The sequence below is a fragment of the Ranitomeya imitator genome, chromosome 8 (genome assembly GCF_032444005.1).
Source record: "Ranitomeya imitator isolate aRanImi1 chromosome 8, aRanImi1.pri, whole genome shotgun sequence".
Lineage (NCBI taxonomy): Eukaryota > Metazoa > Chordata > Amphibia > Anura > Dendrobatidae > Ranitomeya > Ranitomeya imitator.
The window spans coordinates 273060-298698 of record NC_091289.1 but is presented as its reverse complement, the minus strand read 5'-3'; the positions used below and the strand labels follow the sequence as shown (position 1 = coordinate 298698).

The following is a 25639-nucleotide window of genomic DNA, read 5'->3' as shown; positions in this document are numbered from 1 at the left end:
CCGGACCCCCCAGCCCAGCCGGCAGGACCCCGGCCGGACCCCCCAGCCCAGCCGGCAGGACCCCGGCCGGACCCCCCAGCCCAGCCGGCAGGACCCCGGCCGGACCCCCCAGCCCAGCCGGCAGGACCCCGGCCGGACCCCCCAGCCCAGCCGGCAGGACCCCGGCCGGACCCCCCAGCCCAGCCGGCAGGACCCCGGCCGGACCCCCCAGCCCAGCCGGCAGGACCCCGGCCGGACCCCCCAGCCCAGCCGGCAGGACCCCGGCCGGACCCCCCAGCCCAGCCGGCAGGACCCCGGCCGGACCCCCCAGCCCAGCCGGCAGGACACACTCACCTCTAAGCTTCACATACATCAGCTCTGGGTTAACGCACAAAGCCATATTGCTAGGCAGGGTCCATGGGGTGGTGGTCCAGGCCACGAGCGACACGCACAAGTCTTCCAGTAAGGGGAAGGTGACGATAACGGAGGGATCTTGTACATCCTAGGAACAGAATCAGTGTCATCCAGCCGCAGCCATGATCAATTACCTCACAAGAATACGGAAAATACCTTGTAATTCTGGTGGGACTCGAAGTTGGATAATGGCGTGTTGCAGGCAGTGGAGAAGGGCATCACCTTCACTCCTCGGTACACCAGACCTTTATCGTACAGCTGCTTGAACACCCACCTGTGCCGAGAGAAGCCATCAGCGCGCCGCCTCCGAAGCGCGACGCAAAGCATTTGAGCTCCTGCGGAGTTTCGCCTGGTGTTTATCTACACCTCAGACGTGGAATCAAAATGGCCAAAGCCACAGAGTCAAAATATAACACCAGCGTGCCCGATGAATCTACGGGGGAAACGACTGCAGAAGGCGTGCGATATGTGGGAAGAACAGGACCCCAGAAAAATGGGAACAGATCCAGCCCCAACTCGTGTCCTGTCTGCAACACCGTACATGCCACACGGACCCGAGGGCAACAGGCGCCCCGCCGGCTGGAAAATGGAGGGGCGAGACGAGAGATACGCTCACAAGTGTAGGCTCGGCGGAGGATTTAAATACAGACATGGAGCGGCCATATTGCGTTACTGGTGTCCCAGCCTCAGTCTGTCAGGATGAGACTCGTGGCTGTAACATGGGCAAGATAATAAGGGTCAATTCACACAACCCTAATGCTCATCACACCACTGCAGGTTCTGCACTCAGGACCCAAAGATCAGGGAAACAAGTGCAGAAAAAGGAAAGCTGCAAAAAGAATCATCGTTCCTCAGAGACGTGGTCCAAAGAATGGGTCGATCCTGCCGTGGAGCCGCCGCAGAGACCCGAGGGGCCGCACCGTGGAGCCGCCGCAGAGACCCGAGGGGCCGCACCGTGGAGCCGCCGCAGAGACCCGAGGGGCCGCACAGTGAAGTGTCAGATCACATGTAGGAAAGTGGGTCAAAAACAAGCCATGGGATCAGAGCGAGGAGGTGGGTGGTCACTGGGCTACTCCACAAATGGTGCCCCCGGGGCCATTACTGCTCCTCACCTCTTAGGTATTTTATGTCTCAGGTGCTCGTGATTAATCTGGGACTGTAGGACTGCAGTCAGATGGCGGCAGAGGCACAAATGCCGCTATTTCTGCACCCCACTAAGACTGAGCAGATTAACATCTCACTGGCCACATTCATCAGAAATAAGATACTGAATTGGAATAGTCTTTACAAAAGTGGATACAAGTCCTGACGCTGCAGAGATTACCGAGTATCTTCGACTAGTGCCGGGCCGGAAGGACAGAGCCAACAGAAGAAAAGACCATGGCATTACACAAATGAGGCCGGAAGACCAAGAAAGGACCTACCACACAGTCTCCATGAACCAGGGGTACAGGGTCTTGTAGTCGTTCTTGAAGTCGATCCATCGGCCCAGCCTCGTCACACTCACCTGGAGGAAGAAAAGGCCACAAAATGTGTAATGGAGAGTGCTGATCCTTGGGGCAGAACATGCGAGTATGGGGGAGTGCGGAGGCTATACAGGGGCAAACCTTCATCTACACCAACCAGCCCATCCAGTCAGGTCTGTCCCAGAGACCCACCACTGTCCCATAACCGCCAGCAAGCTCCCCCCGTCCACTCCAGCAGCTCAGAGAAAGCCCCTCACCCCCATACCTCCCAGCAGGTCAGAGCATGCTCCCGTAACTCCACAGCGTGCCCCCTTAATACCTGCCAGCAGGCGGAGGCAAGCCCCCACCCACTCCAGCAGATTAGGGCAAGCCCCTCACCCCCACCTCCCAGCAGGTCAGAGCATGCCCCCCATATCCGCCAGCTGATCAAAGAGCGCCCATCCAATACCCGCTGGGGGTGGAGTTAAGCCCCCCACCCACTCTAGTAGCTAAGAGCAAGCCCCTCACCCCCATACCTCCCAGCAGGTCAGAGCATGCTCCCGTAACTACACAGCGTGCCCCCTTAAAGGGCACCTGTCACCCCGAAAATCGCGGGTGAGGTAAGCCCACCGGCATCAGGGGCTTATCTACAGCATTCTGTAATACATTCTGTAATGCTGTAGATAAGCCCCGATGTTACCTGAAAGAGGAGAAAAAGACGTTATATTATACTCACCCAGGGGCGGTCCCGCTGCTGGTCAGGTCAGAAGGGAGTCTCTGGTCCGCTGCGGCGCCTCCCATCTTCATTACAAGATGTCTTCTTCTGATCTTCAGCCACGGCTCCAGCGCAGGCGTACTTTGCTCTGCCCTGTTGAGGGCAGAGGATAGTACTGCAGTGCGCAGGCGCTGGAAAGGTCAGAGGGCCTGCGCACTGCAGTACTTTGTCTGCCCTCAACAGGGCAAAGTACGCCTGCGCCGGAGCCGTGGCTGAAGATCAGAAGAAGACATCTTGTAATGAAGATGGGAGGCGCCGCAGCGGACCGGAGACGCCCATCCGACCTGACCAGCAGCGGGACCACCCCTGGGTGAGTATAATATAACGTCTTTTTCTCCTCTTTCAGGTAACATCGGGGCTTATCTACAGCATTACAGAATGCTGCAGATAAGCCCCTGATGCCGGTGGGTTTACCTCACCCGCGATTTTCGGGGTGACAGGTTCCCTTTAATACCTGCCAGCAGGCGGAGGCGAGCCCCCCCACCCACTCTAGTAGCTAAGAGCAAGCCCCTCACCCCCAGCAGGTCAGAGACTGCCCCCCCCATACCTCCCAGTCCTGCGAGTATCTCATGACTATCCCACGACACTGCTTGTTGTATTCAGCTATCCCCATCTTGGCGACGTCCTCTGGACCTTTGATACCCAGCGTCTTGTCAATCTCGTACTCCTGCAGAAGAAGAGAGCGGTCGTTACACTGAGGCATCGTCTCCTACCATGAAAATGTGGCATTCTGCACCGGTAGAGAGGCCCACCCCTGGGGGTACGCCACACAACACCTGCTGACGTCACAAACCGCCAGCATCAACGTCACCACCACTACAGTCATCATCACCGCCATCACCAGCGCTGTCAATCTCCGCAGTCATCACCACTGCCACCATCACCGCAATCATTACCACTGTCCCCAGTTATCAACAAAGTCATCACCACCACAGTAACGATGCTGCAACTCACCACTGGTAATCCGTGACAGTCCCATCCGAACCTTCTCTCCACATGAAAGCCACTCTGGTGAGCAAACCTGGTGACAATGTCCTTAATCGTGCCCGCCAGGATGTGCCCGTAGTGCGGAAGGCCTGTTGCAAAGGGAGGTCCGTCATAGAAAGTGTACCTACACGTGAGACACAGCAAGAGGCTGGTGGATATTCTGCACAACGAGGCATCCGTACCAGAGTCAAAAGATAAAGACACAAAAGAGCACAGTGAGGTCAAAAATACTCTGTTGTAAAAATACAGCACTGTGCTCCTTTGTGTCTTCAAGTTTCTTGGTGGTGTGAACAGGTTCCTACAGACTTGTTCAATGTGCAAGTAGCCCATGTGTTTCTGGTTCCAGAGTCAAAAGATAGCAGCTGCCGGATGACCGGGCGCCGGATTACAGAGTACAATCCCTGGGGCAGGACGTCCCTTTCACGAAGATTCAGAGGCAGGAACTTACTGAAGATGTAAAGGCAAGTTTTGGATGCAGAACCATGCGCCTCTATGACAGCTGGTCTCACAGATATTTAGGGCACATCCATAGGACATGAATGGAAGGAGCCTGCAGCACCCCTCACTGGTGAACGATGTCAGTGATGGGATGTGGTAATAAAGCACCAGTGATTACCGGGGCTGCACATATAAGGAGGTAGAAAATACAGCGAGCAGAGGACCCTCACATCTCACAGTCAGCAGGGTGCTGGGGAAGGAGACAGGAGAGGACCCTCATGTCTCACAGTCAGCGCGGTGATTGGGACAGAGACAGGAGATGACCTCACATCTCACAGTCAGCAGGGTGACTGGGACGGAGACAGGAGATGACCCTCACATCTCACAGTCAGCAGGGTGCTGGGGAAGAAGAAAGGAAAGGACCCTCACATCTCACAGTCTGCGCGGTGATTGGGACAGAGACAGGAGATGACCTCACGTCTCACAGTCAGCAGGGTGATTGGGACGGAGACAGGAAATGACCCTCACGTCTCACAGTCAGCAGGGTGCTGGGGAAGAAGAAAGGAGAGGACCCTCACATCTCACAGTCTGCGCGGTGATTGGGACAGAGACAGGAGATGACCTCACGTCTCACAGTCAGCAGGGTGCTGGGGAAGGAGACAGGAGAGGACCCTCACGTCTCACAGTCAGCAGGGTGCTGGGGAAGAAGAAAGGAGAGGACCCTCACATCTCACAGTCTGCGCGGTGATTGGGACAGAGACAGGAGATGACCTCACGTCTCAGTCAGCAGGGTGCTGGGGAAGAGGACAGGAGAGGAACCTCACGTCTCACAGTCAGCAGGGTGCTAGGGAAGGAGACAGGAGATAACCATCAGGTCTCACAGTCAGCAGGGTGATGGGGACGGAGACAGGAGATGACCCTCACGTATCAGTCTGATGGTTGATGGGTAAGGAGAGGGGCCCCTGACATCTGAGTCTGCAGAGTGATGGGAAGCGAGACAGGAGGGGTATCAGACATCTCTGGCGTACCCCTATAGCTATGCCATCTGGTCAGAAAACCTAACCTTAAACTTATCGCATGAATTTGGTGTTGCGTCATCTGTCCTAGTAGAGTCACAACATGTCTGCACAACATTTCCAGGTATTTTGTGGTAGAAACACTGATTAATAAGGAGAAGAATATCTCCTCCTTCAAGGGAATGTGTCAGTGATTGTTCTCTGGAGCAGGTGATAGGAAGCCAAACAACATGACAGCTGCGATTCGACGTCTTATTCCAGAGAAATAGCACATATAAAGGAGCTGTGGGCGGGGCATAGCTCTCCCTGAGACTCCGCCTCCATAAATAATTATAAATGGAGGCATTATCAGTGTGATGGCTGCTCTCTAATGACAATAGCAGGGGTGGACGTCAGCAGCTGCAGCTCTCATAGCTCTGCTTATTGTGCCGGCTGCGGGGAGATCACACACAGCTCCGCAGTGAGATCAGAGCGGCCGTCACACTGGTAACTCCTCCTCCATTTACAATAAGCCGGGAGGTGGAGTCTCAGAGATCCTTGCCCCGCCCACAGATCCAAACAGCTCATTTACATATAAAATAAACACGGATTTCTCTGGAATAAGACGTCAGATCACAGCCATCAAGAGGTCATGTTATTCAGCTTCCCATCACCAGCGGCCATAGACGGCTCAGGAGGACGATCTAATACCATTTCCTATCACACCACAAACTCCGCTTTTCCTGATTTTTTTTCTGGATTTCTCACCTGGAAACTTGATTCCAGCTCACCCAGTTGCTCTATGCTCATCCACCTGGAAAAGGAAAATCCAGTCCTGTTGAGCCGGACTCCAATTTTTTCTATTATCCTTGGTTTCTCACCTGGGCTTATTCTTTGATTGCTTGAGACATTGCTGGAAACAGTCTAAGTCCATCCAGAGCTTCAGGATCCGCTCCTCCTCCACGGGGAAGCTGATAGTCTCCGGCACCGGCTCAGCCATGATGTACGCTGCACACAAATATTAGGGGGGGACAGTGACTATTCACACCATGGAGTCGTAGGGTCACTCCTGTGATTTCAGCAGGACCGTATTACACAAAATGTAACTGCAACCGGGCTATGGCGGCTAAGAAGAGGATTCAGCGGCCATGCAAGAATTGCAGTATTAATATAGGCCCATTACATAACTGCAGCTCCGGACAGAACCGGACTCCAGTAACCACAGGGCCCAAATCATCAGAAGTCACAGAACACCCCAAACTTCTGTCCAGGAAAGAGAGGAGCCCAACACCTGCATCCTCGAGGGAGACGACCTGTGCACCGACCAACGGAGCAGGAATCATGGGCACAGCACGGTAATATACGTCAGACAGGGGCCATAAGGACTATATATACTGTATCCACGGCACACCTAGGACTATATACACTGCTCAAAAAATAAAGGGAACATAAAAAACAGAATATGACTCCAAGTAAATCAAACTTCTGTGAAATCAAACTGTCCACTTAGGACACAACACTGATTGACAATCAATGTCACATGCTGTTGTGCAAATGGAATAGACAACAGATGGAAATTATTGGCAATTATCAAGACCCCCTCAATAAAGGAATGGTTCTGCCGGTGGGGACCACAGACCACATCTCAGTACCAATGCTTTCTGGCTGATGTTTTGGTCACTTGAATGATGGTTGTGCTTTCACACTCGTGGTAGCATGAGACGGACTCTACAACCCACCCAAGTGGCTCAGGTAGTGCAGCTCATCCAAGATGGCACATCAATGCGAGCTGTGGCAAGGTTTGCTGTGTCCGTCAGCGTAGTGTCCAGAGGCTGGAGGCGCTACCAGGAGACAGACCAGTACACCAGGAGACATGGAGGGGGCCGTAGGAGGGCAACAACCCAGTAGCAGGACCGCTACCTCAGCCTTTGTGCAAGGATGAACAGGAGCACTGCCAGAGCCCTGCAAAATGACCTCCAGCAGGCAACAAATGAGCATGTGTCAGCACAAAAGGTTAAAAACAGACTCCATGAGGATGGTCTGAGTGCCCGACGTCCATAGATGGGGGTTGTGCTCACAGCCCAACACTGCAGGATGCTTGGCATTTGCCACAGTACACCAGGATTGGCAAATTCACCACTGGCGCCCTGTGCTCTTCACAGATGAAAGCAGGTTCACACTGAGCACATGTGACAGACGTGACAGAGTCTGGAGATGCCGTGGCATTGAAGCTATGGACTGGCCGCCTGTTCCCCAGACCTGAATCTGATTGAGCATATCTGGGACATCATGTCTCGCACCATCCACCATCGTCACGTTGCACCACAGACTGTCCAGGAGTTGGCGGATTCTTTAGTCCAGGTCTGTAAGAAGATCCCTCAGGAGAACATCCGCTGCCTCATCATAAGCATGCCCAGGCATTGTAGAGATGTCATACAGGCACGGGGAGGCCACACACACAACTGAACATCATTTCCTTCTCTTGAGGCATTTCTACTGAAGTTGGATCAGCCTGTAATTTGCTTTTCCACTTTGATTTTGAACATCATTCCAAATCCAGACCTCCGTGGGATATTAGTTGTGATTTACGTTGATCATTTTTTATCTTTTATTGTTCTCAACACATTCCACTATGTAAAGAATACAGATTTACAACTAGAATATTTAATTCAGTGATTATCTAGGATGTGGGATTTTAGTGTTCCCTTTATTCTTTTTGAGCAGTGTATACTGTATACACGGCACACCAAAAGACTAGATATAGTGTATACACGGTATGTCTGGCAGAGAGGGCTACGTATACATGACACAGTTTTTCTTTATTAAAAAAGAAAAACTGAACTATTACATGATCATAAGTCTTCAGCCCCTTTGCTCAGTATTGAGTAGAAGCCCCTTTTGAGCTCGTACAGCCATGAGTCTTCTTGGGAATGATGGAACAAGTTGTTCCCCCCTGGATTTGGGGATCCTCGGCCATTCTTCCTTGCAGATCCTCTCCAGTTCCGTCAGGTTGGATGGTGAATGTTGGTGAACGCCATTTTCATGTCTCTCCAGAGATGCTCCATTGGGTTTAGGTCAGGATCCTGGCTGGGCCGGTCATGAATGGTCACACAGTTGTTCTGAAGCCGCTCCTTTGTAATTTTAGCTGTGTGCTTAGGGTCATTGTCTTGGTGGAAGGTGAATCTTCGGCCAAGTCTGAGGTCCAGAGCACTCTGGAAGAGGTTTTCATCCAGGATATCTCTGTACTTGGCCACATTCATGTTTCCTTCAATGGCAACCAGTCGTCCTGTCCCTGCAGCTGAGAAACACCCCCATAGCATGATGCTGCCACCACCATGCTTCACTGTTGGGATTGTATTGGGCAGGTGATGAGCAGTGCCTGGTTTCCTCCACACATACCGCTTAGACTTAACACCAAAAAGGTCTATCTTTGTCTCATCAGACCACAGAGTCTTATTTCTCATAGGCTTTCATATGTCTTGCACTGATGAGTCTTCCATCGGGCCACTCTGCCATAAAGGCCTGACTGGTGGAGGCTGCAGTGATAGTTGACTTTATGGAACTTTCTCCCATCTCCCTACTGCATCTCTAGAGCTCAGCCACAGTGATCTTGAGGTTCTTCTTTACCTCTCTGACCAAGGTTCTTTTCCCACGATTGCTCAGTTTGGCTGGACGGTCAGGTCTAGGAAGACTTCTGGTGGTCCCAAACTTCTTCCATTTAAGGATTATGGAGGCCACTGTGCTCTTAGGAACCTTGAGTACTGCAGAAATTGTGCTGTAACCTTGGCCAGATCTGTGCCGTGCGACAATTCTGTCTCTGAGCTCCATGGCCAGTTCCTTTGGCCTCATGATTCTCATTTGGTCTGACATGCACTGTGCGCTGTGAGGTCTTATATAGACAGGTGTGCGCCGCTCCAAATCAAGTCCTATCAATTTAATTACACACAGCTGGACTCCAATGAAGGAGTAGAACCATCTCAAGGAGGATCACAAGGTAATGGACAGCATGGGACTTACATATGAGTGTCTGAGCAAAGGGGCTGAAGACTTATGACCATGTGACATTTCAGTTTTTTTGTTTGTTTTTTTTATAAATTTTCAAAAATGTCTACATTTCTGTTTATTTTCCATTCGAGATGGGGTGCAGAGTGGACATTAATGAGAAAAAGGTGATCTTTTTGGAATTTACCAAATGGATGCAATTAAAAAGTGAAAAATTTAAAGGGGTCTGAAAACTTTCTGTACCCACTGTATACTGTATTCACGGCACACCGCGCACTAAGGACAATTCATACTGCGTAGATGGCGCACTGAGGATTTTATATAGATGACATATGGCTGTATATGGGTGTTGAATTCACATGGTTAGCATACAGGAGCTGTACATAGACACATGGGGCAGTATACAGTAGCAGTGGCCACAAGGAGAAGTATATAGGAGCTGTATACAGGAGATGTAGACACATGGGGCAGTATATACAGGAGCTGTATACAGGAGATGTAGACACATGGGGCAGTATATATAGGAGCTGTATACAGGGGATGTAGACACATGGGGCAGTATATATAGGAGCTGTATACAGGGGATGTAGACACATGGGGCAGTATACAGTAGCAGTGGCCACAAGGAGAAGCATATAGGAGCTGTATACAGGGGATATAGGCACATGGGGCAGTATATAGAGGAGCTGTATACAGGGGATGTAGACACATGGGGCAGTATATATAGGAGCTGTATACAGGGGATATAGGCACATGGGGCAGTATATATAGGAGCTGTATACAGGGGATGTAGACACATGGGGCAGTATATATAGGAGCTGTATACAGGGGATAGACACACGTGCAGTATATATAGGAGCTGTATACAGGGGAAAGACACGTGCAGTATATATAGGAGCTGTATACAGGGGATAGACACACGTGCAGTATATATAGGAGCTGTATACAGGGGAAAGACACGTGCAGTATATATAGGAGCTGTATACAGAGGATAGACACATGAGGCAGTATATATAGGAGCTGTATACAGGGGATGTAGACACATGGGGCAGTATATATAGGAGCTGTATACAGGGGATGGAGACACATGAGGCAGTATATATAGGAGCTGTATATAGGGGATGTAGACACATGGGGCAGTATATATAGGAGCTGTATACAGGGGATGTAGACACATGGGGCAGTATATATAGGAGCTGTATACAGGGGATGTAGACACATGGGGCAGTATATATAGGAGCTCTATACAGGGGATGTAGACACATGGGGCAGTATATATAGGAGCTGTATACAGGGGATGTAGACACACGTGCAGTATATATAGGAGCTGTATAAAGGGGATGTAGACACATGGGGCAGTATATATAGGAGCTGTATACAGGGGATGTAGACACATGAGGCAGTATATATAGGAGCTGTATACAGGGGATGTAGACACATGGGGCAGTATATATAGGAGCTGTATACAGGGGATGGAGACACATGAGGCAGTATATATAGGAGCTGTATATAGGGGATGTAGACACATGGGGCAGTATATATAGGAGCTGTATACAGGGTATGTAGACACACGTGCAGTATATATAGGAGCTGTATACAGGGGATGTAGACACATGGGGCAGTATATATAGGAGCTCTATACAGGGGATGTAGACACATGGGGCAGTATATATAGGAGCTGTATACAGGGGATGTAGACACATGGGGCAGTATATATAGAAGCTGTATACAGGGGATGTAGACACATGGGGCAGTATATATAGGAGCTGTATACAGGGGATGCAGACACATGGGGCAGTATATATAGGAGCTGTATACAGGGGATGCAGACACATGGGGCAGTATATATAGGAGCTGTATACAGGGGATGTAGACACGAGGCAGTATATAGAGGAGCTGTATACAGGGGATATAGACACATGGGGCAGTATATATAGGAGCTGTATACAGGGGATGTAGACACATGGGGCAGTATATATAGGAGCTGTATACAGGGGATAGACACACGGGGCAGTATATATAGGAAATGTATACAGGGGATAGACACACGGGGCAATATATATAGGAGCTGTATACAGAGGATAGACACATGAGGCAGTATATATAGGAGCTGTATACAGGGGATATAGACACATGAGGCAGTATATATAGGAGCTGTATACAGGGGATATAGAGACATGAGGCAGTATATATAGGAGCTGTATACAGGGGATGCAGACACATGGGGCAGTATATATAGGAGCTGTATACAGGGGATGCAGACACATGGGGCAGTATATACAGGAGCTGTATACAGGGGATGTAGACACATGGGGCAGTATATATAGGAGCTGTATACAGGGGATATAGACACATGGGGCAGTATATATAGGAGCTGTATACAGAGGATATAGACACATGGGGCAGTATATATAGGAGCAGTATACAGGGGATGTAGACACATGAGGCAGTATATATATGAGCAGTATACAGGGGTAGACACATTGGGCAGTATATATAGGAGCTGTATACAGGGGATGTAGACACGAGGCAGTATATAGAGGAGCTGTATACAGGGGATATAGACACACGGGGCAGTATATATAGGAGCTGTATACAGGGGATGTAGACACATGGGGCAGTATATATAGGAGCTGTATACAGGGGATGTAGACACATGGGGCAGTATATATAGGAGCTGTATACAGGGGATGCAGACACATGGGGCAGTATATATAGGAGATGTATACAGGGGATAGACACGGGGCAGTATATATAGGAAATGTATACAGGGGATAGACACATGGGGCAGTATATATAGGAGCTGTATACATAGGATGTAGACACACGTGCAGTATATATATAGGAGCTGTATACAGGGGATATAGACACATGGGGCAGTATATAGAGGAGCTGTATACAGGGGATGTAGACACATGGGGCAATATATATAGGAGCTGTATACAGAGGATAGACACATGAGGCAGTATATATAGGAGCTGTATACAGGGGATATAGACACATGAGGCAGTATATATAGGAGCTGTATACAGGGGATATAGACACATGGGGCAGTATATATAGGAGCTGTATACAGAGGATAGACACATGAGGCAGTATATATAGGAGCTGTATACAGGGGATATAGACACATGAGGCAGTATATATAGGAGCTGTATACAGGGGATAGACACACGTGCAGTATATATAGGAGCTGTATACAGGGGATGTAGACACATGGGGCAGTATATATAGGAGCTGTATACAGGGGATAGACACATGGGGCAGTATATATAGGAGGTGTATACAGGGGATAGACACACGTGCAGTATATATAGGAGCTGTATACAGGGGATGTAGACACATGGGGCAGTATATATAGGAGCTGTATACAGGGGATAGACACACATGCAGTATATATAGGAGCTGTATACAGGGGATATAGACACATGGGGCAGTATATAGGAGCTGTATACAGGGGATAGACACACGTGCAGTATATATAGGAGCTGTATACAGAGGATGTAGACACATGGGGCAGTATATATAGGAGCTGTATACAGAGGATGTAGACACACGTGCAGTATATATAGGAGCTGTATACAGAGGATGTAGACACACGTGCAGTATATATAGGAGCTGTATACAGAGGATATAGACACATGAGGCAGTATATATAGGAGCTGTATACAGGGGATATAGACACATGAGGCAGTATATATAGGAGCTGTATACAGGGGATAGACACACGTGCAGTATATATAGGAGCTGTATACAGGGGATGTAGACACATGGGGCAGTATATATAGGAGCTGTATACAGGGGATAGACACATGGGGCAGTATATATAGGAGCTGTATACAGGGGATAGACACATGGGGCAGTATATATAGGAGCTGTAAACTGGGGATGTAGACACATGGGGCAGTATATATAGGAGCTGTATACAGGGGATAGACACACATGCAGTATATATAGGAGCTGTATACAGGGGATATAGACACATGGGGCAGTATATAGGAGCTGTATACAGGGGATAGACACACGGGGCAGTATATATAGGAGCTGTATACAGGGGATGTAGACACATGGGGCAGTATGTATAGGAGCTGTATACAGAGGATGCAGACACATGGGGCAGTATATATAGGAGCTGTATACAGGGGATATAGACACATGAGGCAGTATATAGAGGAGCTGTATACAGGGGATGTAGACACATGGGGCAGTATATATAGGAGCTGTATACAGGGGATGCAGACACATGGGGCAGTATATATAGGAGCTGTATACAGGGGATGTAGACATGGGGCAGTATATATAGGAGCTGTATACAGAGGATATAGACACATGGGGCAGTATATATAGGAGCTGTATACAGGGGATGTAGACACATGGGGCAGTATATATAGGAGCTGTATACAGGGGATGTAGACACATGAGGCAGTATATATAGGAGCTGTATACAGAGGATGTACACACATGGGGCAGTATATATAGGAGCTGTATACAGGGGATGTAGACACATGGGGCAGTATATATAGGAGCTGTATACAGGGGATGTAGACACATGGGGCAGTATATATAGGAGCTGTATACAGGGGATGTAGACATGGGGCAGTATATATAGGAGCTGTATACAGGGGATATAGACACATGGGGCAGTATATATAGGCGCTGTATACAGGGGATGTAGACACATGAGGCAGTATATATAGGAGCTGTATACAGGGGATGTAGACACATGGGGCAGTATATATAGGAGCTGTATACAGGGGATAGACACACGTGCAGTATATATATAGGAGCTGTATACAGGGGATAGACACATGGGGCAGTATACATAGGAGGTGTATACAGGGGATAGACACGTGCAGTATATATATATATATATAGGAGCTGTATACAGGGGATATAGACACATGAGGCAGTATAAATAGGAGCTGTATACAGGGGATGTAGACACATGAGGCAGTATATATAGGAGCTGTATACAGGGGATGTAGACACATGAGGCAGTATATATAGGAGCTGTAAACAGGGGATGTAGACACATGGGGCAGTATATATAGGAGCTGTAAACAGGGGATGTAGACACATGGGGCAGTATATATAGGAGCTGTATACAGGGGATGTAGACACATGGGGCAGTATATATAGGAGCTGTATACAGGGGATGTAGACACATGGGGCAGTATATATAGGAACTGTATACAGGGGATATAGACACGAGGCAGTATATATAGGAGCTGTATACAGGGGATGTAGACACATGAGGCAGTATATATAGGAGCTGTAAACAGGGGATGTAGACACATGGGGCAGTATATATAGGAGCTGTATACAGGGGATGTAGACACGAGGCAGTATATATAAGAGCTGTATACAGAGGTTGTAGACACATGGGGCAGTATATATAGGAGCTGTATACAGGGGATATAGACACATGGGGCAGTATATATAGGAGCTGTATACAGGGGATGTAGACACATGGGGCAGTATATATAGGAGCTGTATATAGGGGATGCAGACACATGGGGCAGTATATATAGGAGCTGTATACAGGGGATGTAGACACATGGGGCAGTATATATAGGAGCTGTATACAGGGGATGCAGACACATGGGGCAGTATATATAGGAACTGTATACAGGGGATATAGACACATGGGGCAGTATATATAGGAGCTGTATATAGGGGATGCAGACACATGGGGCAGTATATATAGGAGCTGTATACAGGGGATGTAGACACATGAGGCAGTATATATAGGAGCTGTATATAGGGGATGCAGACACATGGGGCAGTATATATAGGAGCTGTATACAGGGGATGTAGACACATGGGGCAGTATATATAGGAGCTGTATACAGGGGATGTAGACACATGGGGCAGTATATACAGGAGCTGTATACAGGGGATAGACACACGTGCAGTATATATAGGAGCTGTATACAGGGGATGTAGACACATGAGGCAGTATATACAGGAGCTGTATACAGGGGATAGACACACGTGCAGTATATATAGGAGCTGTATACAGGGGATGTAGACACATGGGGCAGTATATATAGGAGCTGTATACAGGGGATGCAGACACATGGGGCAGTATATATAGGAGCTGTATACAGGGGATAGACACACGTGCAGTATATATAGGAGCTGTATACAGGGGATGTAGATACATGGGGCAGTATATATAGGAGCTGTATACAGGGGATAGACACACGTGCAGTATATATAGGAGCTGTATACAGGGGATGTAGACACATGGGGCAGTATATATAGGAGCTGTATACAGGGGATAGACACACGTGTAGTATATATAGGAGCTGTATACAGGGGATGTAGATACATGGGGCAGTATATATAGGAGCTGTATACAGGGGATAGACACGTGCAGTATATATAGGAGCTGTATACAGGGGATGTAGACACATGGGACAGTATATATATAGGAGCTGTATACAGGGGATGTAGACACATGGGGCAGTATATATAGGAGCTGTATACAGGGGATGTAGACACACGTGCAGTATATATAGGAGCTGTATACAGGGGATATAGACACATGAGGCAGTATATATAGGAGCTGTATACAGGGGATGTAGACACATGGGGCAGTATATATAGGAGCTGTATACAGGGGATGTAGACACATGGGGCAGTATATATAGGAGTTGTATACAGGGGATGTAGACACACGTGCAGTATATATAGGAGCTGTATACAGGGGATGTAGACACACGGGGCAGTATATATAGGAGCTGTATACAGGGGATGTAGACACATGAGGCAGTATATATAGGAGCTGTATACAGGGGATAGACACATGGGGCAGTATATATAGGAGCTGTGTACAGGGGATGTAGACACACGGGGCAGTATATATAGGAGTTGTATACAGGGGATGGACACACGTGCAGTATATATAGGAGCTGTATACAGGGGATAGACACACGTGCAGTATATATAGGAGCTGTATACAGGGGATAGACACACGTGTAGTATATATAGGAGCTGTATACAGGGGATGTAGATACATGGGGCAGTATATATAGGAGCTGTATACAGGGGATAGACACGTGCAGTATATATAGGAGCTGTATACAGGGGATAGACACACGTGCAGTATATATAGGAGCTGTATACAGGGGATAGACACATGGGGCAGTATATATAGGAGCTGTATACAGGGGATAGACACATGGGGCAGTATATATAGGAGCTGTATACAGGGGATATAGACACATGAGGCAGTATATATAGGAGCTGTATACAGGGGATAGACACATGGGGCAGTATATATAGGAGCTGTATACAGGGGATGGACACACGTGCAGTATATATAGGAGCTGTATACAGGGGATAGACACATGAGGCAGTATATATAGGAGCTGTATACAGGGGATAGACACATGGGGCAGTATATATAGGAGCTGTATACAGGGGATGGACACACGTGCAGTATATATAGGAGCTGTATACAGGGGATAGACACACGTGCAGTATATATAGGAGCTGTATACAGGGGATGGACACACGTGCAGTATATATAGGAGCTGTATACAGGGGATAGACACATGGGGCAGTATATATAGGAGCTGTATACAGGGGATATAGACACATGAGGCAGTATATATAGGAGCTGTATACAGGGGATAGACACATGGGGCAGTATATATAGGAGCTGTATACAGGGGATGGACACACGTGCAGTATATATAGGAGCTGTATACAGGGGATAGACACACGTGCAGTATATATAGGAGCTGTATACAGGGGATAGACATATGGGGCAGTATATATAGGAGGTGTATACAGGGGATAGACACATGGGGCAGTATATATAGGAGTTGTATACAGGGGATAGACACATGGGGCAATATATATAGGAGCTGTATACAGAGGATAGACACATGAGGCAGTATATATAGGAGCTGTATACAGGGGATAGACACACGTGCAGTATATATAGGAGCTGTATACAGGGGATAGACATATGGGGCAGTATATATAGGAGGTGTATACAGGGGATAGACACATGGGGCAGTATATATAGGAGTTGTATACAGGGGATAGACACATGGGGCAGTATATATAGGAGCTGTATACAGGGGATATAGACACACGTGCAGTATATATAGGAGCTGTATACAGGGGATAGACACACGTGCAGTATATATAGGAGCTGTATACAGAGGATGTAGACACATGGGGCAGTATATATAGGAGGTGTATACAGGGGATAGACACATGGGGCAGTATATATAGGAGCTGTATACAGGGGATAGACATATGGGGCAGTATATATAGGAGCTGTATACAGGGGATAGACACATGGGGCAGTATATATAGGAACTGTATACAGGGGATATAGACACATGGGGCAGTATATATATAGGAGCTGTATACAGAGGATGTAGACACATGGGGCAGTATATATAGGAGGTGTATACAGGGGATAGACACATGGGGCAGTATATATAGGAGCTGTATACAGGGGATAGACATATGGGGCAGTATATATAGTTGTATACAGGGGATAGACACATGGGGCAGTATATATAGGAACTGTATACAGGGGATATAGACACACGTGCAGTATATATAGGAGCTGTATACAGGGGATAGACACATGGGGCAGTATATATAGGAGCTGTATACAGGGGATAGACACACGTGCAGTATATATAGGAGCTGTATACAGAGGATGTAGACACATGGGGCAGTATATATAGGAGGTGTATACAGGGGATAGACACATGGGGCAGTATATATAGGAGCTGTATACAGGGGATAGACACATGGGGCAGTATATATAGGAACTGTATACAGGGGATATAGACACATGGGGCAGTATATATATAGGAGCTGTATACAGGGGATAGACACATGGGGCAGTATATATAGGAGGTGTATACAGGGGATAGACACATGGGGCAGTATATATAGGAGCTGTATACAGGGGATAGACACATGGGGCAGTATATATAGGAACTGTATACAGAGGATGTAGACACATGGGGCAGTATATATAGGAGGTGTATACAGGGGATAGACACATGGGGCAGTATATATAGGAGCTGTATACAGGGGATATAGACACATGGGGCAGTATATATAGGAGCTGTATACAGGGGATAGACACATGGGGCAGTATATATAGGAGCTGTATACAGGGGATGCAGACACATGGGGCAGTATATATAGGAACTGTATACAGGGGATATAGACACATGGGGCAGTATATATATAGGAGGTGTATACAGGGGATAGACACATGGGGCAGTATATATAGGAGGTGTATACAGGGGATAGACACATGGGGCAGTATATATAGGAGCTGTATACAGGGGATATAGACACATGGGGCAGTATATATAGGAGCTGTATACAGGGGATATAGACACATGGGGCAGTATATATAGGAGCTGTATACAGGGGATATAGACACACGTGCAGTATATATAGGAGCTGTATACAGAGGATATAGACACATGGGGCAGTATATATAGGAGGTGTATACAGGGGATAGACACATGGGGCAGTATATATAGGAGCTGTATACAGGGGATATAGACACATGGGGCAGTATATATAGGAGCTGTATACAGGGGATGCAGACACATGGGGCAGTATATATAGGAGCTGTATACAGGGGATAGACACACGTGCAGTATATATAGGAGCTGTATACAGAGGATAGACACATGGGGCAGTATATATAGGAGCTGTATACAGGGGATAGACACACGTGCAGTATATATAGGAGCTGTATACAGGGGATAGACACACGTGCAGTATATATAGGAGCTGTATACAGGGGATAGACACATGGGGCAGTATATATAGGAGCTGTATACAGGGAATAGACATATGGGGCAGTATATATAGGAGCTGTATACAGGGGATAGACACACGTGCAGTATATATAGGAGCTGTATACAGGGGATAGACACACGTGCAGTATATATAGGAGCTGTATACAGGGGATAGACACACGTGCAGTATATATAGGAGCTGTATACAGGGGATAGACACACGTGCAGTATATATAGGAGCTGTATACAGGGGATAGACACACGTGCAGTATATATAGGAGCTGTATACAGGGGATAGACACACGTGCAGTATATATAGGAGCTGTATACAGGGGATAGACACATGGGGCAGTATATATAGGAGCTGTATACAGGGGATGCAGACACATGGGGCAGTATATATAGGAACTGTATACAGGGGATATAGACACATGGGGCAGTATATATATAGGAGGTGTATACAGGGGATAGACACATGGGGCAGTATATATAGGAGGTGTATACAGGGGATAGACACATGGGGCAGTATATATAGGAGCTGTATACAGGGGATATAGACACATGGGGCAGTATATATAGGAGCTGTATACAGGGGATATAGACACATGGGGCAGTATATATAGGAGCTGTATACAGGGGATATAGACACACGTGCAGTATATATAGGAGCTGTATACATAGGATATAGACACATGGGGCAGTATATATAGGAGGTGTATACAGGGGATAGACACATGGGGCAGTATATATAGGAGCTGTATACAGGGGATATAGACACATGGGGCAGTATATATAGGAGCTGTATACAGGGGATGCAGACACATGGGGCAGTATATATAGGAGCTGTATACAGGGGATAGACACACGTGCAGTATATATAGGAGCTGTATACAGGGGATAGACACATGGGGCAGTATATATAGGAGCTGTATACAGAGGATAGACACATGGGGCAGTATATATAGGAGCTGTATACAGGGGATAGACACACGTGCAGTATATATAGGAGCTGTATACAGGGGATAGACACACGTGCAGTATATATAGGAGCTGTATACAGGGGATAGACACATGGGGCAGTATATATAGGAGCTGTATACAGGGAATAGACATATGGGGCAGTATATATAGGAGCTGTATACAGGGGATAGACACACGTGCAGTATATATAGGAGCTGTATACAGGGGATAGACACACGTGCAGTATATATAGGAGCTGTATACAGGGGATAGACACACGTGCAGTATATATAGGAGCTGTATACAGGGGATAGACACACGTGCAGTATATATAGGAGCTGTATACAGGGGATAGACACACGTGCACACTCACCGGTATCTGTCAGGCAGGATGATGTAACACCAGAGAAACATGAGCGGAACCGGAAATAAGAGGTGAGATGTCACGTGGTCTCTCTCGGTAACGACTAGACTGGAGTTGATTTTCTGAGGCGAGATGTCACCGGAAGGGGCGGGGCCTCCACCAGGACGACTCGAGTCTCAGTCCAGTGACGGCCCTGGGCCTTCAGCAGCATGGAGCCGCGTGAGGAGAGGACCGAGGGGCCGCACCGTGGAGCCGCGTGAGGAGAGGACCGAGGGGCCGCACCGTGGAGCCGCGTGAGGAGAGGACCGAGGGGCCGCACCGTGGAGCCGCGTGAGGAGAGGACCGAGGGGCCGCACCGTGGAGCCGCGTGAGGAGAGGACCGAGGGGCCGCACCGTGGAGCCGCGTGAGGAGAGGACCGAGGGGCCGCACCGTGGAGCCGCGTGAGGAGAGGACCGAGGGGCCGCACCGTGGAGCCGCGTGAGGAGAGGACCGAGGGGCCGCACCGTGGAGCCGCGTGAGGAGAGGACCGAGGGGCCGCACCGTGGAGCCGCGTGAGGAGAGGACCGAGGGGCCGCACCGTGGAGCCGCGTGAGGAGAGGACCGAGGGGCCGCACCGTGGAGCCGCGTGAGGAGAGGACCGAGGGGCCGCACCGTGGAGCCGCGTGAGGAGAGGACCGAGGGGCCGCGTGAGGAGAGGACCGAGGGGCCGCACCGTGGAGCCGCGTGAGGAGAGGACCGAGGGGCCGCACCGTGGAGCCGCGTGAGGAGAGGACCGAGGGGCCGCACCGTGGAGCCGCGTGAGGAGAGGACCGAGGGGCCGCACCGTGGAGCCGCGTGAGGAGAGGACCGAGGGGCCGCACCGTGGAGCCGCGTGAGGAGAGGACCGAGGGGCCGCACCGTGGAGCCGCGTGAGGAGAGGACCGAGGGGCCGCACCGTGGAGCCGCGTGAGGAGAGGACCGAGGGGCCGCACCGTGGAGCCGCGTGAGGAGAGGACCGAGGGGCCGCACCGTGGAGCCGCGTGAGGAGAGGACCGAGGGGCCGCACCGTGGAGCCGCGTGAGGAGAGGACCGAGGGGCCGCACCGTGGAGCCGCGTGAGGAGAGGACCGAGGGGCCGCACCGTGGAGCCGCGTGAGGAGAGGACCGAGGGGCCGCACCGTGGAGCCGCGTGAGGAGAGGACCGAGGGGCCGCACCGTGGAGCCGCGTGAGGAGAGGACCGAGGGGCCGCACCGTGGAGCCGCGTGAGGAGAGGACCGAGGGGCCGCACCGTGGAGCCGCGTGAGGAGAGGACCGAGGGGCCGCACCGTGGAGCCGCGTGAGGAGAGGACCGAGGGGCCGCACCGTGGAGCCGCGTGAGGAGAGGACCGAGGGGCCGCACCGTGGAGCCGCGTGAGGAGAGGACCGAGGGGCCGCACCGTGGAGCCGCGTGAGGAGAGGACCGAGGGGCCGCACCGTGGAGCCGCGTGAGGAGAGGACCGAGGGGCCGCACCGTGGAGCCGCGTGAGGAGAGGACCGAGGGGCCGCACCGTGGAGCCGCGTGAGGAGAGGACCGAGGGGCCGCACCGTGGAGCCGCGTGAGGAGAGGACCGAGGGGCCGCACCGTGGAGCCGCGTGAGGAGAGGACCGAGGGGCCGCACCGTGGAGCCGCGTGAGGAGAGGACCGAGGGGCCGCACCGTGGAGCCGCGTGAGGAGAGGACCGAGGGGCCGCACCGTGGAGCCGCGTGAGGAGAGGACCGAGGGGCCGCACCGTGGAGCCGCGTGAGGAGAGGACCGAGGGGCCGCACCGTGGAGCCGCGTGAGGAGAGGACCGAGGGGCCGCACCGTGGAGCCGCGTGAGGAGAGGACCGAGGGGCCGCACCGTGGAGCCGCGTGAGGAGAGGACCGAGGGGCCGCACCGTGGAGCCGCGTGAGGAGAGGACCGAGGGGCCGCACCGTGGAGCCGCGTGAGGAGAGGACCGAGGGGCCGCACCGTGGAGCCGCGTGAGGAGAGGACCGAGGGGCCGCACCGTGGAGCCGCGTGAGGAGAGGACCGAGGGGCCGCACCGTGGAGCCGCGTGAGGAGAGGACCGAGGGGCCGCACCGTGGAGCCGCGTGAGGAGAGGACCGAGGGGCCGCACCGTGGAGCCGCGTGAGGAGAGGACCGAGGGGCCGCACCGTGGAGCCGCGTGAGGAGAGGACCGAGGGGCCGCACCGTGGAGCCGCGTGAGGAGAGGACCGAGGGGCCGCACCGTGGAGCCGCGTGAGGAGAGGACCGAGGGGCCGCACCGTGGAGCCGCGTGAGGAGAGGACCGAGGGGCCGCACCGTGGAGCCGCGTGAGGAGAGGACCGAGGGGCCGCACCGTGGAGCCGCGTGAGGAGAGGACCGAGGGGCCGCACCGTGGAGCCGCGTGAGGAGAGGACCGAGGGGGCCGCACCGTGGAGCCGCGTGAGGAGAGGACCGAGGGGGCCGCACCGTGGAGCCGCGTGAGGAGAGGACCGAGGGGCCGCACCGTGGAGCCGCGTGAGGAGAGGACCGAGGGGCCGCACCGTGGAGCCGCGTGAGGAGAGGACCGAGGGGCCGCACCGTGGAGCCGCGTGAGGAGAGGACCGAGGGGCCGCACCGTGGAGCCGCGTGAGGAGAGGACCGAGGGGCCGCACCGTGGAGCCGCGTGAGGAGAGGACCGAGGGGCCGCACCGTGGAGCCGCGTGAGGAGAGGACCGAGGGGCCGCACCGTGGAGCCGCGTGAGGAGAGGACCGAGGGGCCGCACCGTGGAGCCGCGTGAGGAGAGGACCGAGGGGCCGCACCGTGGAGCCGCGTGAGGAGAGGACCGAGGGGCCGCACCGTGGAGCCGCGTGAGGAGAGGACCGAGGGGCCGCACCGTGGAGCCGCGTGAGGAGAGGACCGAGGGGCCGCACCGTGGAGCCGCGTGAGGAGAGGACCGAGGGGCCGCACCGTGGAGCCGCGTGAGGAGAGGACCGAGGGGCCGCACCGTGGAGCCGCGTGAGGAGAGGACCGAGGGGCCGCACCGTGGAGCCGCGTGAGGAGAGGACCGAGGGGCCGCACCGTGGAGCCGCGTGAGGAGAGGACCGAGGGGCCGCACCGTGGAGCCGCGTGAGGAGAGGACCGAGGGGCCGCACCGTGGAGCCGCGTGAGGAGAGGACCGAGGGGCCGCACCGTGGAGCCGCGTGAGGAGAGGACCGAGGGGCCGCACCGTGGAGCCGCGTGAGGAGAGGACCCGCACCGTGGAGCCGCGTGATTAGAGGACCCGCACCGTGGAGCCGCGTGAGGAGAGGACCCGCACCGTGGAGCCGCGTGAGGAGAGGACCCGCACCGTGGAGCCGCGTGAGGAGAGGACCCGCACCGTGGAGCCGCGTGAGGAGAGGACCCGCGCCGTGGAGCCGCGTGAGGAGAGGACCCGCACCGTGGAGCCGCGTGAGGAGAGGACCCGCACCGTGGAGCCGCGTGAGGAGAGGACCCGCACCGTGGAGCCGCGTGAGGAGAGGACCCGCACCGTGGAGCCGCGTGAGGAGAGGACCCGCACCGTGGAGCCGCGTGAGGAGAGGACCCGCACCGTGGAGCCGCGTGAGGAGAGGACCCGCACCGTGGAGCCGCGTGAGGAGAGGACCCGCACCGTGGAGCCGCGTGAGGAGAGGACCCGCACCGTGGAGCCGCGTGTGGAGAGGACCCGCACCGTGGAGCCGCGTGTGGAGAGGACCCGCACCGTGGAGAGGACCCGCACCGTGGAGCCGCGTGAGGAGAGGACCCGCACCGTGGAGCCGCGTGAGGAGAGGAGCCGCGTGAGGAGAGGACCCGCACCGTGGAGCCGCGTGAGGAGAGGACCCGCACCGTGGAGCCGCGTGAGGAGAGGACCCGCACCGTGGAGCCGCGTGAGGAGAGGACCCGCACCGTGGAGCCGCGTGAGGAGAGGACCCGCACCGTGGAGCCGCGTGAGGAGAGGACCCGCACCGTGGAGCCGCGTGAGGAGAGGACCCGCACCGTGGAGCCGCGTGAGGAGAGGACCCGCACCGTGGAGCCGCGTGAGGAGAGGACCCGCACCGTGGAGCCGCGTGAGGGGCCGGAGGATGCATTGTGGGTACAAAGAAGTATGGGGGCTGCATGTTGGACGAGGCTGAAGTTGTTTTTTTTTTATTTCGTAAAGTTTCGTAATCTGCAATTTTTTCCTGTTCTTTTATAGGTTTAACAACAAACGTAATCACCACATTAATAACACACAATGCAGCGAGGCGCCCTGATGTGAATACACTGAAAACCGCTACAAAAATCATAAAACTGGCACAGAAATGGGCATCAATGTGGGCACCGAAGGGCGTTGAAAGGGTTAAATGCTTTTGGGCCACTGATATCACCCTGCAAACATATAGAACAGGGAGCCCCACATCCAAACCAGGTCCCTCCAGCCTGGCCCAAATGGGTTCTGGGCATCAAAGTGGGCAAACAGCTGATTTTCTGATATTTGAATAAGTATTTGATGTTTTTAAAGGGTTAAATGCCTTTGGGCCACTGATCTCAGACTAAGAACACACAGATAGTGATGCCCTGCATCCAACCCAGGTCCCTCTAGCCTGATGAAAATGGGTTCTGGGCATCAGAATTGGCATCAAAGTGGGCAGACTTTTTTCACACATTTGAATGTGAGGCCGGTGTCACATTTGTGGTTGTGTCCGCAGCATTTTTGACGCGTACATCCGCATGTGTTGTGATTTCATATATTTTACATAGTGGACGCAGGTTAATGCGTTTGCTTACACGTGTATTTTCGTGGCGGCAAATTTCCATCAACTATGTACAGATGCGCATGCGGATGAGTGCATTAAAAAACACATTACTGACTATGGGAACGCATGCGTACACATGTGTTTGCGTACGCATGCGTTCTTCGGACTGCGCGTGTCCAGGAACTGATTTTACACACCCATTGAGACACGCCCTCCTGGAAATATCGAGCGCATGCACATAAATAGAGCAAACACAGGCAAAAAAACGCATACAAACGTCATGTGTAAGCTGATTCGGATAAAAAACGCTGCGTAAACTTGCGTTGGCATGTGTTTTTCCATGTGGTTGTGGACTCAACCACATATGTGAACCTAGCCTAACTGATGTTTTTAAGGGGTTAAATGACTGGGCCACTGATCTCACAGTGCATCTACTATATAATTGTCTAAGGGTCACTTCCGTCTTTCTGTCACGGATATTCATTGGTCGCGGCCTCTGTCATGGAATCCAAGTCGCTGATTGGTCGCAGCAGCCGGCGAGACCAATCGGCGACGGCCACAGTCCGATTAGTCCCTCCCTGCACTCAGCGCCCGCTCCATAGTCACCGCTCACACAGGGTTAATGCCAGCGGTAATGGACCGTGTCATGCAGCGGGTAACTCACTCCGTTACCGCCGCTATTAACCCTGTGTGACCAAGTATTTACTATTGATGCTACCTATGCAGCGTCAATTGTAAAAATATCTTATACACAATAG

The 25639-nt window shown here is 51.8% G+C and overlaps 1 protein-coding gene and 1 non-coding gene across 3 annotated transcripts in view; both read right to left on the bottom strand.

The window, feature by feature from the left end:
- IARS1 (isoleucyl-tRNA synthetase 1) overlaps positions 1–20258 on the bottom strand; it is an 87343-nt gene extending 67085 nt beyond the window's left edge. Inside the window, exons 1-7 of one of the 2 annotated variants that reach the window (XM_069735947.1) lie at positions 20172–20258; positions 5915–6041; positions 3568–3724; positions 3161–3280; positions 1818–1900; positions 550–667; positions 334–481 (exon numbers count right to left, since the gene is read on the bottom strand). In XM_069735947.1, the coding sequence (XP_069592048.1) occupies positions 334–481; positions 550–667; positions 1818–1900; positions 3161–3280; positions 3568–3724; positions 5915–6033 (745 nt within the window). In that variant the 5' untranslated portion in view covers positions 6034–6041; positions 20172–20258. Of the gene's footprint in view, positions 1–333; positions 482–549; positions 668–1817; positions 1901–3160; positions 3281–3567; positions 3761–4216; positions 4438–5914; positions 6042–20171 lie in introns of those variants that run through there. The other variant, XM_069735948.1, reaches the window with a different exon arrangement.
- On the bottom strand, positions 6132–6261 carry LOC138648520 (small nucleolar RNA SNORA84). Its single transcript, XR_011315133.1, has one exon. It is a non-coding gene; the product is annotated as a small nucleolar RNA SNORA84 (small nucleolar RNA).
- Positions 20259–25639: the final 5381 nt, after the last annotated feature.